Here is a 20,134-nt window from a genome sequence, read left to right as displayed (position 1 = left end):
ACATCTCCTGCAGCACTGTACAGAGTACATATTCATGTCACTGATTGTCCTCAGAGGAGCTCACAATCTAATCCCTACCATAGTCATAGTCAAATGTACTACCCATATTATTATTATTATGATGTATTTATATAGCACTGACATCTTCTGCAGCACATTACAAAGTACATAGTCATGTCACTGACTGTTCCCAGAGGAGCTCACAATCTAATCCTATTCGTAGTCATAGGACAATATTATTATTATTATGTATTTATATTGCACTGACATCTTCTGCAGCACTGTACAGAGTACATATTCATGTCACTGACTATCCTCAGAGGAGCTCACAATTTTTTATTTTTTTTTAACCTCCTTGCCGGTTATCCCGAGCTCAGCTCGGGGTAACCTGCGCAGGAGGATTTCTCAGGCCCCGCTGGGCCGATTTGCATAATTTTTTTTCCCCTACACGCAGCTAGCACTTTGCACACCACCATAGGGAGCAGAGACCGCACACCACCATAGGGAGCAGAGACCGCACACCACCATAGGGAGCAGAGACCACACACCACCATAGGGAGCAGAGACCGCACACCACCATAGAGAGCAGAGACCACACACCACCATAGGGAGCAGAGACAACACACCATACTATAGAGAGCAGAGACCGCACACCACCATAGGGAGCAGAGACCTCACATCACCATAGGGAGCAGAGACCACACACCACCATAGGGAGCAGAGACCACACACCACCATAGGGAGCAGAGACCGCACACCACCATAGAAAGCAGAGACCGCACACCATACTATAGAGAGCAGAGACCGCACACCACCATAGAGAGCAGAGACCGCACACCACCATAGAGAGCAGAGACCACACACCACCATAGGGAGCAGAGACCGCACATCACCATAGAGAGCAGAGACCACTCACCACCATAGAGAGCAGAGACCGCACACCACCATAGGGAGCAGAGACCGCACACCACCATAGAGAGCAGAGACCGCACACCACCATATAGAGCAGAGACCGCACACCACCATAGGGAGCAGAGACCACACACCACCATAGAGAGCAGAGACCGCACACCACCATAGAGAGCAGAGACCACACTACACACCATAGGGAGCAGAGACCGCACACCACCATAGGGAGCAGAGACCGCACACCACCATAGGGAGCAGAAACCGTACACCATACTATAGAGAGCAGAGACCGCACATCACCATAGGGAGCAGAGACCGCACACCACCATAGGGAGCAGAGACCGCACACCACCATAGGGAGCAGAGACCGCACACCACCATAGTGAGCAGAGACCGCACACCACCATAGGGAGCAGAGACCGCACACCACCATAGGGAGCAGAGACCGCACACAACCATAGGGAGCAGAGACCACATACCACCATAGGGAGCAGAGACCGCACACCACCATAGAAAGCAGAGACCGCACACCATACTATAGAGAGCAGAGACCGCACATCACCATAGGGAGCAGAGACCGCACACCACCATAGGGAGCAGAGACCGCACAAAACCATAGAGAGCAGAGACCGCACACCACCAAAGGGAGCAGAGACCGCACACCACGATAGGGAGCAGAGACCGCACACCACCATAGAGAGCAGAGACCGCACACCACCATAGAGAGCAGAGACCGCACACCATACTATAGAGAGCAGAGACCGCACACCACCATAGGGAGCAGAGACAACACACCACCATAGGGAGCAGAGACCGCACACCACCATAGGGAGCAGATACCGCACACCACCATAGGGAGCAGAGACCGCACACCACCATAGAGAGCAGAGACCGCACACCATACTATAGAGAGCAGAGACCGCACACCACCATAGGGAGCAGAGACCGCACACCATACTATAGAGAGCAGAGACCGCACACCACCATAGGGAGCAGAGACCGCACACCACCATAGGGAACAGATACCGCACACCATAGAGAGCAGAGACCACACACCCCCATAGAGAGCAGAGACCGCACACCACCATAGAGAGCAGAGACTGCACACCACCATAGGGAGCAGAGACCGCACACCACCATAGAGAGCAGAGACCGCACATCACCATAGGGAGCAGAGACCGCACACCACCATAGGGAGCAGAGACCGCACACCACCATAGGGAGCAGAGACCGCACACCACCATAGGGAGCAGAGACCACATACCACCATAGGGAGCAGAGACCGCACACCACCATAGGGAGCAGAGACCGCACACCCCCATAGAGAGCAGAGACCGCACACCACCATAGGGAGCAGAGACCGCACATCACCATAGGGAGCAGAGACCGCACACCACCATAGAGAGCAGAGACCGCACACCACCATAGAGAGCAGAGACCGCACACCATACTATAGAGAGCAGAGACCGCACACCACCATAGGGAGCAGAGACAACACACCACCATAGGGAGCAGAGACCGCACACCACCATAGGGAGCAGATACCGCACACCACCATAGGGAGCAGAGACCGCACACCACCATAGGGAGCAGAGACCGCACACCACCATAAGGAGCAGAGATCGCACACCATACTATAGAGAGCAGAGACCGCACACCACCATAGGGAGCAGATACCGCACACCATAGAGAGCAGAGACCACACACCCCCATAGAGAGCAGAGACCGCACACCACCATAGAGAGCAGAGACCACACACCACCATAGGGAGCAGAGACCGCACACCACCATAGAGAGCAGAGACCGCACACCACCATATAGAGCAGAGACCGCACACCACCATAGAGAGCAGAGACCGCACACCACCATAGGGAGCAGAGACCACACATCACCATAGAGAGCAGAGACCGCACACCACCATAGAGAGCAGAGACCACACTACACACCATAGAGAGCAGAGACCGCACACCCCCATAGAGAGCAGAGACCGCACACCCCCATAGGGAGCAGAGACCACACTACACACCATAGAGAGCAGAGACCGCACACCCCCATAGAGAGCAGAGACCACACTACACACCATAGAGAGCAGAGGCCGCACACCACCATAGGGAGCAGAGACCGCACACCATACTATAGAGAGCAGAGACCGCACACCACCATAGGGAGCAGAGACCGCACACCACCATAGGGAGCAGAGACCGCACACCATACTATAGAGAGCAGAGACCACACTACAGGTTGTAGAAACATATCACAATATTGGACACTTTCTATATTTTGTACATAGATGTTACTTACTTGGGGATTTCTCTACTTTCTTCTGGCCACTCCCAATCTTTTTCTCTATTTCACTTGAAAATGCCTAATTATTAACAAAATGACATTAATAATCATGATTTGCAATTAAGAAAAAATTGAGAGGAGCAGTTACTGCAGGTTGTCTGGTGAAGTTATAGTATACATACATATTTTATCATGTTTCACACTCTGCACATAAATACACTGCTCAACACAGTACATGGAACACAAAAATAAGACTTCCTAGATCTGAATGAACGAAATATTCTTATTACCGGTAAATACTTTGTTCTTTGCATTGTTAAATGTGCTGACAACAAAAGCACACAGACATTATCAATGGAAATCCAATTTATCAACCCATGGAGGTCGGGATTTGGAGTCACACTCAAAATTCAAGTGGAAAAAAAAACACTACAGGCTGATCCAACTTTGATGTAATGTCCTTGAAACAAGACAGAATGAGGCTCAGTAGTGTGTGTGGCCTTCATATGCCTGTATGACCTCCCTACAATGCCTGGGCATGCTCCTGATGAGGTGGTGGATGGTCTCCTGAGGGATCTCCTCCCAGACCTGGGCTAAAGCATCCACCAACTCCTGGACAGTCTGTGGTGCAACGTGGCGTTGGTGGATGGACAGGATGTCCCAGATGTGTTCAGTAGGAGTCAGGTCTGGGGAATGGGCGGGGCCAGTCCACAGCATCAATGCCTTCGTCTTGCAGGAACTGCTGCCACACTCCAACCACATGAGGTCTAGCATTGTCTTGCATTAGGAGGAACCCAGGGCCAACCACACCAGCATATGGTCTCACAAGAGCGTCCAGTGAAAAATGGCGCCGGTTAAATAATGGCGCCCCCTTTTGCCCAATATTTGTTTAAAACGATATTTATCGTTTTAATGGCGCAGACCTTGTGAACGTAATTTATCGTTTTAAAACCTGCTTTTTTTGAGCCGGTTCTTTTTGTATTGAATCGAATGAGCCGGTTCTTTTTGTATTGAATCGAATGAATCGGCTCTGAGCCGATTCATTTGATTCAATACAAAAAGAACCGGTTCATTTATGAGCTGGTTAGTATAGCTTAGAATGCGGGCACCGGAGGTGAGGGCGACGACTCCCTAGGGGGGGTTTATGGTGGGATCTGGGAGTCCCCTTTAAGAAGGGGACTCCCAGATTCCCGCCTCCCCTCCCAGGAGAAATGAGTATAGGGGTACAAAGTACCCCTTACCCATTTCCACAAAGGGTTAAAAATGAAATAAAACCGCAACCACGAAACAAGTATTTTATTAATCTAAATTAACCATAAATACTTACCTGTATTCCCACGCCCATTTACTTGGTAATTGATTTAACTCATACAGTATCCTCTATCTTGCGATCTTCTTTACTTTGATTGAAGATCTCCTCCGCCCCGACGCCACACACGCCGCCCCCCGCCGTACTGCTCTCAGCTATACAGTGTAGCTAAGAGCACGTCTATGCAGACGCATTACCGCTGGCTCCCGCTGCCCTCCCTGCCTCCCCCCACCTGTCACCCTTACCCATGCTGGCACCCAATGCACCCACGGGTGCCAGCATGGGTGAGGGTGACAGGTGTGAGAGAGGCAGGGAGGGCAGCGGGAGCCGGTGGTAATGTGTCTGTATAGACGCGCTCTCAGCTATATAGTATAGCTGAGAGCAAAAAGCATCTTTAAATTTTGGCTCCAAGGCTCCCCATTGGTTCCTTTTCGACCAATGAGGATCCTCCTGATCCCCATTGGTCTGTTAAGGAACCAATGGGAACCATTGGAGCCAAAATTTAAAGATGTTTTTTGCTCTCAGCTATACTAAACCTGAGAGCAGTTCGGCGGGGGGCGGCTTGTGTGGCGTTGGGTGCACGCGGAGATCTTCAAGCAACTGTATCTGAAGATTGCAAGATGGAGGATATTGCCGTGGGAAAATTGGCGTGGGAATTTTTTTGCTTAAAGGTACAGGTAAGTATTTCTGAAGATCGCAAGATAGAGGATACTGTCTTCGTGGGACATAACAGATTATAGCATGGGACCTTTCCCGAGGATATTGGCATGGGAATTTTTTCTTAAAGGTACAGGTAAGTATTTCTGAAGATCGCAAGATAGAGGATACTGTCTTCATGGGACATAACAGATTATAGCGCGGGACCTTTCCCGAGGATATTGACGTGGGAACTTTTTCTCAAAGGTACAGGTAAGTACTTCTGGTTTATTAGGAACATTAAAGGACTTTTCTCGTGGTTGCGTTTTTATTTCATTGAACCCTTTATGGAAATGAGTAAGGGGTAATTTGTACCCCTATACTCATTTCTCCTGGGAGGGGGGCATTCATCTGGGTTCCCCTTCTTAAAGGGGACTCCCAGATGCCACCATGAACCCCCCCAGGGAGTCATCACCCCCACCTCATCCTGGGGCACCGAAGGGGTGGGGAAGAGCCCCTTGTCCATGGATTGGACAAGGGCTCGGGGGGAGAGGGGAAGGCTTGGCTGCCCCTCTCCCCCGGAGCTCCCCCATACCATGGACCATGCGGGCTGGTATAGCTCAGGGTGCGAAGCCCCAGTCGGTCGGGGCTCCGCATTCTGGCTATCCCAGCCTGCATGGGGGACAAGGGGTTACAGAGGCTCGGGAGGGGGGACCCCACGCCATTTTCTTTCAGATTTCCCACACTCAGACAGAACATTCCCCAAAATTAAAAATGTTTACTTTTTTTTTTTAAATATTGTTTCCCACTATCTTTTTAACGTATCGTGCAAATTTGGTGTTGCTAGGATGTAAGGGGCCTTTGCTATTAACTGCTGGGAAATATTTCCCACACTCTGTCTTTGACCGGCGGCATTTAAATGTATTGTTTTTTTCTTTGAACTTTTAAAATCGATTTTCTCAAAAAGTATAAGGTCTTTTTGAAAAAAAAAATGTCCTCGTTTCCACTGTTCTTCTTATTATTCCCTGCAAATTTGGTGTTTCTATCTTTTAAGGGGGCTTTGCTATTAAACGTTAAAGTCGGCGGGCAGACATTTTCCAAACGCCAGCAAAGCAGGGCTTAAAACGACAAATATAGTTCAGGCAGGGCAAAAAAAGCAGGTTTTAAAACGATAAATAACGTTTTGATGGTTGGCGCCATTTTTTAACTTTATAAAATGATAAATATTGTTTAATAGTGATTTGAATTTCAATGAGGCGCCATTTTTATAGCGCCCGCGCCGCCTGGCGCCATTTTTCACTGCTCCCCTCACAAGAGGTCTGAGGATCTCATCTCGGTAATGGCAGTCAGGCTACCTCTGGCTAGAACATGGAGGGCTGTGGGGGCCCCCCAAAGAAATGAAACCCCCACACCATTATCAACCCACTGCCAAACCGGTCATGCTGGAGGATGTTGCTAGCAGCAGAACGTCCTCCACGGCGTCTCCAGACTCTGTCACTTCTGTCACATGTACTCAGTGTGAGCCTGCTGTGTCATCTGTGAAGAGCACAGGGGACTAGTGGCTGATTTGTCACTCTTGTTCTATAGCCAATGCCAAACATCCTGCATGGTGTTGGGCTGTAAGCACAACCCCCACCTGTGGGCGTCGGGCCCTCATACCACCCTCATGGAGTCTGTTTCTGACCAGACACATGCACATTTGTGGCCCTCTGGAGGCTATTTTGCTGGGCGCTGGCAGTGCTCCTCCTGTTCCTCCTTGTACAAAGGCGGAGGTAGCGGTCCTGCTGCTGGGCTATTGCCCTCCTACGGCCTCCTCCACATCTGATGTACTGGCCTGTCTCCTGGTAGCGCCTCCATGTCTCCTGATGTACTGGCCTGTCTCCTGGTAGCACCTCCATGCTCTGGACACTACGCTGACAGACACAGCAAACCTTCTTGCCACAGCTCACATTGATGTCCCACCCTGGATGAGCTGCACTACCTGAGCCACTTGTGTGGGTTGTAGACTCCGTCTCATGCTACCACTAGAGTGAAAGCACCGCCAGCATTCAAAAGTGACCAAAACAACAGCCAGAAAACATAGGAACTGAGAAGCAGAAGTAGTCTGTGGTCACCACCTGCAGAACCACTCCTTTATTGGGGATGTCTTGCTAATTGCCTATAATTTCCACCTGTTGTCTATTCCATTTGCACAACAGCATGTGAAACTGATTGTCAATCAATCTACCTAAGTGGACAGTTTTATTTCACAAAAGTGTGATTGGAGTTACATTGGCAAAGCCCGGCTCACAGTTGTATTAAGTGGAAATGCTTCCTTGAAAACAGATTTACCGGTCGATTGGTTCCGATTTCACTCTGTTTGCTGTTCAGCTGCTTCCCTTCCGTTTCCTCACATACACCCCCACCCCAGTGGATTTTGCCTCTAGAAAGGTCCGGTTCTTTACTAGTGTGAAGAAACGTTCCATTTTCTCATCGCTCCCAATGCATCGCTTCAACGTCCGTTTACCGTTCGGCTGGGCTCAGCGCTCTGGAAAAATTGCTGCAGAAGGAAACTTGCGTCCTCGTGCGAAACGGGTCCGCTAGTTTCCAGGTTAACATTGAATCCATTCGCATCCACTCCAATCAGTTCCCTTCTGATCCATGAACGAACCGTTTTTTACCGCAAGTGTGAACCGGGCCTTCCCTATATATATATATATATATATATATATATATATATATATATATATATATACTGTATCCCACTAGAATTGTATGGTTTATTATAGATACTAGTAAATGTGCTCTGATTTATGTATTATGCATGCTTGATCTATCGTAGGGTTATGAAGAAATAGGTATTTTTATTCTGCCTTTTTACAAAATAGTCAGAATAAGTTTACCTGACAAAATGCTGACTGGTCTAAATTAATAAAACGCAGACAATGTGCTGTCCAAAAGATTAGCTCAGTCTCCCTGGCTATTGTTTCAAATGTTTTATCGGCTTTAAGCTCTAAACCAATCTTAAGGTGCGTACACACGTGTGATTTTCCAAAACAACCGGTTGTTCAGACCGGTCATTTGGACGTCCAAATGACCGGCATCTGCGCCGCTCTCACGTGTGTCTCGCAACCCCTGCATCCCTAGCAACGGGGGCGGGTGCACGCAGTCAGGGGAAGTGAACGGACGGACGGATCTGCTTAGGCGTCCGACCGTCCTATGCTGCTAGGCGATGCAGAAGCTATTGTCAGCTGACACTTAGACAGGCTTTTATCATTTTTTCTCAGCTGATCTGTTAGTCAGCTGACACTCAGGCAGGGCTGCTATTTGTTGGTTGCTGTGTTGTGGCCGGCCACTGATTGGATGCTTGCCTGTATTTAAAGCCTGCTGTGACACTTGGATGTTACCTGTGATAGCTTTGGCTGTGTGCTTATTGCTGTGTGCTCTATTGTTGTTTTTGGATTTACTTGTGTACCGATCTCTGCCTGGAAACTGACTACTCTCTGATTGCCGCCTGTATTGACCCTTGCCTGGAAACCGACTACTCTTCGATTGCCGCCTGTATTGACCCTTGCCTGGAAACCGACTACTCTCTGATTGCCGCCTGTATTGACCCTTGCCTGGAACTGACTACTCTCTGATTGCCGCCTGTATTGACCCTTGCCTGGAACTGACTACTCTTTGATTGCCGCCTGTATTGACCCTTGCCTGGAAACCGACTACTCTCTGATTGCCGCCTGTATTGACCCTTGCCTGGAAACCGACTACTCTCTGATTGCTGCCTGGATTACCTTGGATTGTCTGACTCTGAAATTGCCTGCTCCTAGTGTACATCAATATCTCTGATCTTACGTGTATGACCTTGAATTGTTACTGGACTTTGCTCCTTGTCTCCTGTTTTGGGTTCTGGTGAGTTACATAGTTCACTCTACGTTCAGCTCCTATACCTTGCACCTCCAAGGCCTGGGTGTAACCGAAGTTGGGCAGGTGTTATTTACTCACCTCCTGTTCAAGCAGTGACACACCACATAAGGTGAAGAAGGTAGTGTTAGATTGGGGCATAGGAGCTGAGCTGTGAGATGATATCTTGTCAGGCCCGACACTCTCATGTCACACATTCTGCCCATATATATATTACCCAGAATGCGTTAGTGATGTCAGGCGGACATGTTATTACCTGTACATTGTCCAGGTCTCTGGGGTGCAGCATGAAGATGACCTCTCTCATGTTACACATTCTGCCCATATACAGTATAAATATATATTACCCAGAATGCCTTAGCGTTGGTGATGTCACAGGAGACATGTTATTACCTGTACATTGTCCAGGTCTCTGGGGTGCAGCATGAAGATGACCTCTCTCATGTTACACATTCTGCCCATATACAGTATAAATATATATTACCCAGAATGCCTTAGCATTAGTGATGTCACAGGAGACATGTTATTACCTGTACATTGTCCAGGTCTCTGGGGTGCAGCATGAAGATGACCTCTCTCATGTTACACATTCTGCCCATATACAGTATAAATATATATTACCCAGAATGCCTTAGCATTAGTGATGTCACAGGAGACATGTTATTACCTGTACATTGTCCAGGTCTCTGGGGTGCAGCATGAAGATGACCTCTCTCATGTTACACATTCTGCCCATATACAGTATAAATATATATTACCCAGAATGCCTTAGCGTTGGTGATGTCACAGGAGACATGTTATTACCTGTACAGTGTCCTGGTCTCTGGGGTGCAGCATGAAGATGACCTCTCTCAGGTGTGTCGGCCTTTTCTTGCTGCTGAAGTCGATAATCTCTGCAAACATGATAGCAGCGGCCGTGTTCCGGGGAAACCCAAGCGCGCCAGTTCCGATGGCCGGAAACGTTATGGATCTCTTCATTCTCTTCTCCGTCTCACTCAGGCAAGTCTGCACAATATTTCTCAAGATCTGTTCACAAAGAAGTAATAAAAGTATTAATATTCATTTTAACAATTCTTGCTTCTTCCCACTCTCCCCTGCTGCTAGATCCTGGCAGATCGCTAACACTGCTGCCTATACTTACCTTCTCAGCGGCACCCTGGTCTCCATCCCACTGCGGAGCCACAACATGCATGACGGTGTCACAGGTCAGGTTACAGCCGGCGGTGACAAACACAGAACCATCTTCCACGGCCTTGCCTTGTCTCTCCGCATTTACAAGCGCCTGCAGCTTATTTCCAGCCTTCTTATACAGAGCCTTAGACACAGCGCCCATGCCAAGATCCAGGTCTTTTCCCACACTGTTCACCACCACATTGCTCTACAGAAAGAAAGAAGAGTGAGGGACATTTATCAAGAGTGTCTGAGACAAAATATTGGTAGGCTTTTAGAAATCTGTGCAGAACTGCCTCAGACATATTAAAAAAATCACTAAATCGTGCAGTTCTTAAACTGTTGTAAAATAGAAGGAGTTAGGGAGGTTTCTCAGACGGTGCAGTGTGTGAAGGGAATTGCTGTTGCTGAGGTAACCAATACATCTGCTGTATTGCATCAATGCCCAGCACTGGAAGGGTTAAGCACAGAACAGCTTCACAGGATGTAGCAGGGGGGAGGAGCACTTCCAAATCTTGTCTATCCTGCACTGCTGCACAATCTGTAGAAGTGCTATTAACCACTTCAGCCTTCAGTGTTTTTTTACCTTATGCATCCAAGCAATTTTCACCTCCCATTCATTTGTCAATAACTCTATCACTGCTTATCACAACAAAATGATCTATATCTTGTTTCTTCCGCCACCAATTAGGCTTTGTTTGGGTGGTACATTTTGCTAAGAATTATTTTATACTAAATGCATTTAGGGACTATTTGGGGAATATTAAGAAAAAAATGTAAGAAATTCATTCATTCTCAATTTTCGGCCATTATAGTTTTAAAATAATACATGCTACCATAATTAAAGCGCACATATTTTATTTTCCTATTTGTCCCGGTTATTATTCTATTTAAATTATGTCTCTATCACAATGCATGGCACCAATATTTTATTTGGAAATAAAGGTGCATTTTTTCAGTTTTCCGTCCATCACTATTTACAAGCTTATAATTTAAAAATAACAGTAACATACCCTCTGGACATGCAAATTAAAAAAAAGTTCAGACCCTTAGGTAACTATTCATGTTTTTTTTTATTGTAATTCTTTTTATTTATTAATTTTTATTTTATTTTATTTATTTATTACAAATTTTATTTGGGTATTTTTTTGAGAGAGTAGGGGGTAAACAGTTAATTTTAAATGTAATTGTTTGTCTGTTATTGAAAAAATGTTTGTGGGTGTAGTTTTACTATTTGGTTACAAGATGACCTCAGTCATTTTTTTTCACGCGTCCTGTAAGCATAACATGTATGCCTACAGGAAGTGAAGAGGGGACGTAGCACTTAGAAAGAACGTGGCTTCTCATAGAAGCCGTCGATCTTTGTAACTGGGACTTAGATCAATGAATGGGAACGGTGTTCCCATTCATTGATCTCCAGGCTAACAGGCGGCGGCATGGGAGCACACAGAAGCGCGCGCGATTGGCAGCGCAGCAGCAGCCTTTTGGATGTAGCAGCTACATCCAAAAGGCTTAAAGAGAACCCGAGGAGTGTTTAAAGAATGTTATCTGCTTACAGAGGCTGGATCTCCCTATACAGCCCAGCCTCTGTTGCTATCCCAAACCCCTCTAAGGTCCCCCTGCACTCTGCAATCCCTCATAAATCACAGCCGTGCTGTGAGGCTGTGTTTACATCTGTAGTGTCAGTCTCAGCTGTTCCCCCGCCTCCTACATAGCTCTGGTCCCTGCCCCTGTCCCTTCCCTCCAATCAGCAGGGAGGAAAGGGATGCAAGCGGGGACCGGAGTTCTGCAGGAGGCGGGGGGAGCAGCAGACTGACACTATAGAGATAAACACAGCCAGCTCTGACAAGCTGTTTGTCAGCAGCGTGGCTGTGATTTATGAGGGATTGCAGAGTGCAGAGGGACCTTAGGGGGGTTTGGGATAGCACCAGAGGCTGGGCTGTATAGGCAGATCCATCCTCTGTATGCAGATAATATTCTTCAAACCCACCTCGGGTTCTCTTTAAGAGGTTAAACACTTCTTAATCTGTGGCAATTTAGGGATGGATTTGCACTTTTTGTAACTGTAGTGCAGTTCTAGAAATGCACGCTAAACTGTCGCTATTAAGTAGAATTTAAGAACAGGTCTCTACAGCGACACAGGAACAGGTTTCTACAGCGACACAGGAACAGGTCTCTACAGTGACACAGGAACAGGTCTCTACAGTGACACAGCAACACAGGAACAGGTCTCTACAGTGAAACAGGAACAGGTCTCTACAGTGACACAGGAACAGGTCTCTACAGCGACACAGGGACAGGTCTCTACAGCGACACAGGGACAGGTCTCTACAGCGACACAGGGACAGGTCTCTACAGTGACACAGGGACAGGTCTCTACAGTGACAAAGGAACAGGTCTCTACAGTGACACAGGGACAGGTCTCTACAGTGACACAGGGACAGGTCTCTACAGTGACACAGGGACAGGTCTCTACAGTGACACAGGAACAGGTCTCTACAGTGACAAAGGAACAGGTCTCTACAGTGACACAGGGACAGGTCTCTACAGTGACAAAGGAACAGGTCTCTACAGTGACACAGGAACAGGTCTCTACAGTGACACAGGCACAGGTCTCTACAGTGACACAGGAACAGGTCTCTATAGAGACACAGGAACAGGTCTCTACAGTGACACAGGAACAGGTCTCTACAGGAATACAGGGACAGGTCTCTACAGCAACACAGGGACAGGTCTCTACGGCGACACAGGGACAGGTCTCTACAGCGACACAGGGACAGGTCTCTACAGCAACACAGGGACAACGCTCTACAGCAACATAGGAACAGATCTCTACAGCAACACCAGGACAAGTCTGCACAGCAACACAGGAACAGGTCTCTACAGTGACACAGGAACAGATCTCTACAGCAACACCAGGACAAGTCTGCACAGCAACACAGGAACAGGTCTCTACAGTGACACAGGAACAGGTCTCTACAGTGACACAGGAACAGGTCTCTACAGTGACACAGCAACACAGGAACAGGTCTCTACAGTGAAACAGGAACAGGTCTCTACAGTGACACAGGAACAGGTCTCTACAGCGACACAGGGACAGGTCTCTACAGCGACACAGGGACAGGTCTCTACAGCGACACAGGGACAGGTCTCTACAGTGACACAGGGACAGGTCTCTACAGCGACAGGTCTCAACAGTGACACAGGGACAGGTCTCTACAGTGACAAAGGAACAGGTCTCTACAGTGACACAGGGACAGGTCTCTACAGTGACAAAGGAACAGGTCTCTACAGTGACACAGGGACAGGTCTCTACAGTGACACAGGGACAGGTCTCTACAGTGACACAGGGACAGGTCTCTACAGTGACACAGGAACAGGTCTCTACAGTGACAAAGGAACAGGTCTCTACAGTGACACAGGGACAGGTCTCTACAGTGACAAAGGAACAGGTCTCTACAGTGACACAGGGACAGGTCTCTACAGTGACACAGGCACAGGTCTCTACAGTGACACAGGAACAGGTCTCTATAGAGACACAGGAACAGGTCTCTACAGTGACACAGGAACAGGTCTCTACAGCAATACAGGGACAGGTCTCTACAGCAACACAGGGACAGGTCTCTACGGCGACACAGGGACAGGTCTCTACAGCGACACAGGGACAGGTCTCTACAGCAACACCAGGACAAGTCTGCACAGCAACACAGGAACAGGTCTCTACAGTGACACAGGAACAGATCTCTACAGTGACACAGGAACAGGTCTCTACAGTGATACAGGAACAGGTCTCTACAGTGACAAAGGAACAGGTCTCTACAGTGACACAGGGACAGGTCTCTACAGTGACAAAGGAACAGGTCTCTACAGTGACACAGGGACAGGTCTCTACAGTGACACAGGCACAGGTCTCTACAGTGACACAGGAACAGGTCTCTATAGAGACACAGGAACAGGTCTCTACAGTGACACAGGAACAGGTCTCTACAGCAATACAGGGACAGGTCTCTACAGCAACACAGGGACAGGTCTCTACGGCGACACAGGGACAGGTCTCTACAGCGACACAGGGACAGGTCTCTACAGCAACACCAGGACAAGTCTGCACAGCAACACAGGAACAGGTCTCTACAGTGACACAGGAACAGGTCTCTACAGTGACACAGGAACAGGTCTCTACAGTGACACAGCAACACAGGAACAGGTCTCTACAGTGAAACAGGAACAGGTCTCTACAGTGACACAGGAACAGGTCTCTACAGCGACACAGGGACAGGTCTCTACAGCGACACAGGGACAGGTCTCTACAGCGACACAGGGACAGGTCTCTACAGTGACACAGGGACAGGTCTCTACAGCGACAGGTCTCAACAGTGACACAGGGACAGGTCTCTACAGTGACAAAGGAACAGGTCTCTACAGTGACACAGGGACAGGTCTCTACAGTGACAAAGGAACAGGTCTCTACAGTGACACAGGGACAGGTCTCTACAGTGACACAGGGACAGGTCTCTACAGTGACACAGGGACAGGTCTCTACAGTGACACAGGAACAGGTCTCTACAGTGACAAAGGAACAGGTCTCTACAGTGACACAGGGACAGGTCTCTACAGTGACAAAGGAACAGGTCTCTACAGTGACACAGGGACAGGTCTCTACAGTGACACAGGCACAGGTCTCTACAGTGACACAGGAACAGGTCTCTATAGAGACACAGGAACAGGTCTCTACAGTGACACAGGAACAGGTCTCTACAGCAATACAGGGACAGGTCTCTACAGCAACACAGGGACAGGTCTCTACGGCGACACAGGGACAGGTCTCTACAGCGACACAGGGACAGGTCTCTACAGCAACACCAGGACAAGTCTGCACAGCAACACAGGAACAGGTCTCTACAGTGACACAGGAACAGATCTCTACAGTGACACAGGAACAGGTCTCTACAGTGATACAGGAACAGGTCTCTACAGTGACACAGTAACAGGTCTCTACAGCGACACAGGAACAGGTCTCTACAGTGACACAGGAGGAACAGGGCGCTACAGGAATACAGAGACAGGCCTCTACAGCAACACAGGGACACGGGCCACATAATAACCTCCTGGTTCTGAGTACCGTCTAATGGTAACAGCACCCCCTACATTACAGGGGGCGCTGTTACTAGTAGACAGGACCCAAGACTTGAGCATGTGGACGCAAGCAGGTGAGTTAGTGTATCGTTACTGATGCATGCATCTTCCCGCTGCTACACCCCGGGCAACTCCGCGCCTAACCCGCACCTAGAAAGGGGCCTGTGCACAATGTCTCAAAGAACACAAAAAGTTGTTTGTTTAAAACTACCTTATAATCTTTGGGATGTACTATAAGTTGGATAAATAAGAGATTTTTGAATCTGAATTGTACTTACTTTTGTATCCTCAATATTCCCTTGTATAATATTCACGGTTACACCTTCTTTAGTGGTCACCAGTGAAGTGTCCCCCTTGTTTACCATCTGGGCTTTCTTTAGACTCTTTATCTTCAGGTGCCTTTTCTTGCGTTGTTTTGGGGTGACCTGCACATTTTCATCCCCAAACTCTTCCTTCAGGAGTTTAGTAACCGTCTTTATTGTATCATCATCTCTGTCCACAAGGTGTATGATTTGGATGGAGCTGCCACCATCTTGGCTTTCTGTACATGGCTTGAGGGACTTTAAAATATTTTCTGCACATGTGTCTATAGGAATTCCTGAATGCCCAAAGCTGGCCACAGAAAGTGCCACCGAGCTGTACGATTTACCTGCTGCCATCTCTAAGCTCTTGGTGATTGCTTTCCGCAGAAGACGTTCCCATTTTGAACTTGGCTTTTTAGGGCCAACAGCATGAATCACTTCCTTACAGGGTAAATTGCCGGCACCGGTTATTTCACACTCCCCAGCTTCTAGATTCCCTTCCTTCTCAATAATACTCTGACATTCTGCCTGAAGTTCGGGTCCTGCTGCTTTCATTAATTCCAGTGCTGCTCTCCCAACTGGTGTTAGATCTTCTTTCGATGCAGTAATGATAACATCGACATTGTGGTGGCACAGCTCACCTTTATACACAGTGATTGTGGTCCCGTTCGGAAAGGCGATTTCACAAACTGGCTCACCTAGGTTAGTTTCTGGATCAGAACTTGCCGTAGTTCCATCCTTCTGTAAATATATCACACAGTTGAACTTGTTTTTCACCGTCATAACATACATGTCTTCATTGTCCATACAGAACTTTTTGGCCCCCGGTTTATCGATGTATAAGATGTCAGAATGAAGAGTGGAACTTATCCTTGTTATGTAGTCTTCTGCTTCTGTTACATACAGCTCTGGACCAGACAAGGACATGAGGTTCAGATTCTTGACAACTTTCACATTCTGTAAAATCCGGCCCCAGTCCTGCTTCCTTTCTTCTTCAATAAACTGGAAGATGGCCACTGAGTCCAACTTAATGTCCTTCTGCACCAATGTGTTTTTCTTCAGGTAGTCATAGATTTGTTGGTAGGATTCTTCTGCTGATGAAGACAGACCAGTGATGGCCACCTCAATGCTTTCTCCAACAGGGAACTCCTCTACTAAAACTGTCACCATCTCAGTATTAAAAGTGTCCATGATAAAAGTCGTTAGACTTCTCCACTCTGGGCTGTTAGTGACAGATTTGTCCTGAATAGAAAACCGCTTACAGCTCAATTCTCTTTTCAGTTGTGTTTCAGCATTGGTCAGATCTTCATCAGAGAAGCCAGTTAGTGTGACTGTCTTATCTTTAACCTGAAATGCTGCTTTAATATTGTTACTCATAAGCAACATACACGACATTTCTTCATTGTCTGATAACATCAGAAATTGTATGATGTAGGGATCAAGGTTAATGCATTTGGTCTTCATTCCTTGCTTAGAGTTTAGAATTTCACATTTTGCATTGAGAACCTCATCTTTAGGTCCAGTGAGTTTGACTTTCATTGCAATTGGATCATAACTTATCTTCAGATTTGGTGAATCTTCTTGGAGGCTCGTCTCCAAGCCATGTGCGTACATCAGTCTATACGCTGCAGGGTCAATAGGCACCTGATCTTCCACTTTGCTCAGCTTTCTACTGTATTCTTCAACCAGTTTTCTAAATTTTGGTTCCACCTTAGTTAACTCTTCTGAAATGCCCACAATGGAAACCTTCTCTGCACCAAGGTCTGGTCTAATGAAGATGCCATCATATGGTGCGCTGGTCACTTTTTCTTTGATGGCGTCCCAGACTTGAGGCTTCAGCTCGCACTCAATGACTTTGTAATTTGAAATAAGGCGCGAGAACATTGTGTGGACTTTAGTGCTCCAGGCTGGAGCTATCTTTGCCAGGGTCCGGGCATGAGCAGAGAGCATGCTGGGAAAAGACAGTGTGATGACAGGGGAGGTGTGGCCGGGGTCTGGCCATGTGACGTCACAGTAATGATCAGACATTTGCTGCTCTATAGCCTGTCTTATCTCTGTATTGTTATAGATGAATTCCCACATTGGCAGGCTTATAGGATATGGTACGGGGTCCAGAGCTGCTGTACTAGGTCCTTCCTTTCCATACAAGCACTGGCTAATGGAGGGGTAATACGGATATACAGACAGATTCTTATTGCTGAATACATGTTGCCTTCCCAGCACTGTTTTTATAACTGCAATAAATAAAAAAGCAAGAGTTAGTATCATAAGAGGTGTCATTAGAAATATCTAAAGAAAATTCTGGCTTATCAGCACCATTCAGCATTTCCCTCCTCCCTGCAGCCTGCAGTGACATCACTCCCAGCATGCCTCTGTGAGGAGCAGGCAAAATCATGTGACCATCACCCCAGCAAATAGCAAAACTAATAGGAAAGCAAACTAAAGAAAACAAATGGAAAGGGAAAAGGATAGAATAGGAAAGGAAAGGAACAAGAAGATCAATTAATGAAACAAAAACAATAAAGCAAAAGAAACTGGTAACAAAAAAGAAAATGGGAAATCAAATGTAAAACAAATATGAGTGCAATAAGTGAAGAAAACAAAAACAAAACGGAACGCACAAAAGAAGCTAAATGGGAAAGAAATTGTAAAGCAAAAGGAAATGTAAATAGTTAACGCGGACCCAAACTCCTGCATAAAAGACAATAAAAAATCTTTATAGTTGCTTAGAAATTCACTGCTGTGCCTTCTGTGTGTGTTTAAGGAGGTCAGCCTGTCTCATTAGCTGTTATCAGCAAGTGTGAACCAGGCCTGTGAGCTGTGCCTTAGCTGTGCAGGCTATGTAATAATATGTAAACACTGAAGCTTAACCCTTTCTGTGCTCCCAGGAAAGTGCAGGAAGTTAACAATTCAGGGTTTTTCTTAGGATTTCCATAAATTGTAATGAAGATTCCCCACCATGATGTGTCTTATCTTTAAAAGCAGATAGGAAGTTCTGAATTTAGTTCCACTTTTAATAAAAGAATAAGGTAAACGTTAAGGCAGATTTGTTTCTGCTACCTTGTTAACTAATCTAAATATGTTAATTCTTTCTCAGCAGCTTGTCACCAGAGAGACTGACAGTGTCAGTACTTCTGAGGTGGTTATGTTGAGGGTATACTGCCTGATCAAATGCCAGCCCAAAGGGAACTTGATATGGGCAGTACTCTGCAATGGGTGGGTATAAATCCTTCATTTATGTTGTTCCATACACTCACCTAAAGGATTATTAGGAACTCCATACTAATATGGTGTGTGGCCCCCTTTCGCCTTCAGAGCTGCCTTAATTCTACATGGCATTGATTCAACAAGGTACTGAAAGCATTCTTTAGAAATGTTGGCCCATATTGATAGGATAGCATCTTGCAGTTGATGGAGATTTGTGGGATGCACATCCAGGGCATGAAGCTCCCGTTCCATCACATCCCAAAGATGCTCTATTGTGTTGACATCTGGTGACTGTGGCGGCCATTTTAGTACAGTGAACTCATTGTCATGATCAAGAAACCAATGTGAAATGATTGGAGCTTTGTGACATGGTGCATTATCCTGCTGGAAGTAGTCATCAGGGCAGGGGCGTAGGAATAGGCCCTGCAGCCCCTGCGCCCGCGGGGGGGCCCGGCCCCCCCCCTGGGGCCCGCTCGGGGCCGTTTTGTGGGTGCTGGAGGGGTGGCAGCATGAGGGGAAAGCCTTGCCCACAGTCGGCGGGGAGAGGGGTAGTTCCCCCCTCTCCCTCACCTTGGGGCTCTCCCCTCTGCGCTCCCCTCCAGCTCGTAAGTGTCTGTGGGGCTGTGGTGGGCAGCGAGCGGCGGGCAGATACATACCTGCTCCCGTGCTGTTGTAGCCCATCCGCCTCAAGGTTGTGCGTGTTGTGGCTTCACAAAATGCTTTGCTGCATAACTCGGTTGTAACGAGTGGTTATTTCAGTCAATGTTGCTCTTCTATCAGCTTGAATCAGTCGGCCCATTCTCCTCTGACCTCTAGCATCAACAAGGCATTTTCGCCCACAGGACTGCCGCATACTGGATGTTTTTCCCTTTTCACACCATTCTTTGTAAACCCTAGAAATGGTTGTGCGTGAAAATTCCAGTAACTGAGCAGATTGTGAAATACTCAGACCGGCCCGTCTGGCACCAACAACCATGCCACGCTCAAAATTGCTTAAATCACCTTTCTTTCCCAGTCTGACATTCAGTTTGGAGTTCAGGAGATTGTCTTGACCAGGACCACACCCCTAAATGCATTGAAGCAACTGCCATGTGATTGGTTGATTAGATAACTGCATTAATGAGAAATTGAGCAGGTATTCCTAATAATCCTTTAGGTAAGTGTAAATATGAAGCCACTGTCTGTTGTAAGCTGAACCAAAAGTGTTTAATGAAAGAACAGTTGTCATTTCTTATCCTGAACACTTTTTCTTCTGTCTTATCCAGCCACATGAAAATATCCT

The 20,134-nt window shown here is 47.3% G+C and overlaps 1 protein-coding gene across 1 annotated transcript in view; it reads right to left on the bottom strand.

Annotated features, from left to right (window-relative positions):
- Positions 1-20,134, bottom strand: part of LOC137525235 (protein mono-ADP-ribosyltransferase PARP14-like) — a 67,471-nt gene that overhangs the window by 25,102 nt on the left and 22,235 nt on the right. Inside the window, exons 6-9 of the mRNA XM_068246238.1 lie at positions 15,622-17,879; positions 10,182-10,418; positions 9,845-10,066; positions 3,211-3,274 (exon numbers count right to left, since the gene is read on the bottom strand). Coding sequence (XP_068102339.1) covers positions 3,211-3,274; positions 9,845-10,066; positions 10,182-10,418; positions 15,622-17,879 — 2,781 coding nt within the window. The remainder of the gene's footprint in view (positions 1-3,210; positions 3,275-9,844; positions 10,067-10,181; positions 10,419-15,621; positions 17,880-20,134) is intronic.

This window comes from Hyperolius riggenbachi, chromosome 7, assembly GCF_040937935.1.
Source record: "Hyperolius riggenbachi isolate aHypRig1 chromosome 7, aHypRig1.pri, whole genome shotgun sequence".
In the NCBI taxonomy this organism is placed as follows: Eukaryota; Metazoa; Chordata; class Amphibia; order Anura; family Hyperoliidae; genus Hyperolius; species Hyperolius riggenbachi.
The sequence above is the reverse complement of the archived record's forward strand: the minus strand, read 5'-3'. Positions and strand labels throughout refer to the sequence as shown.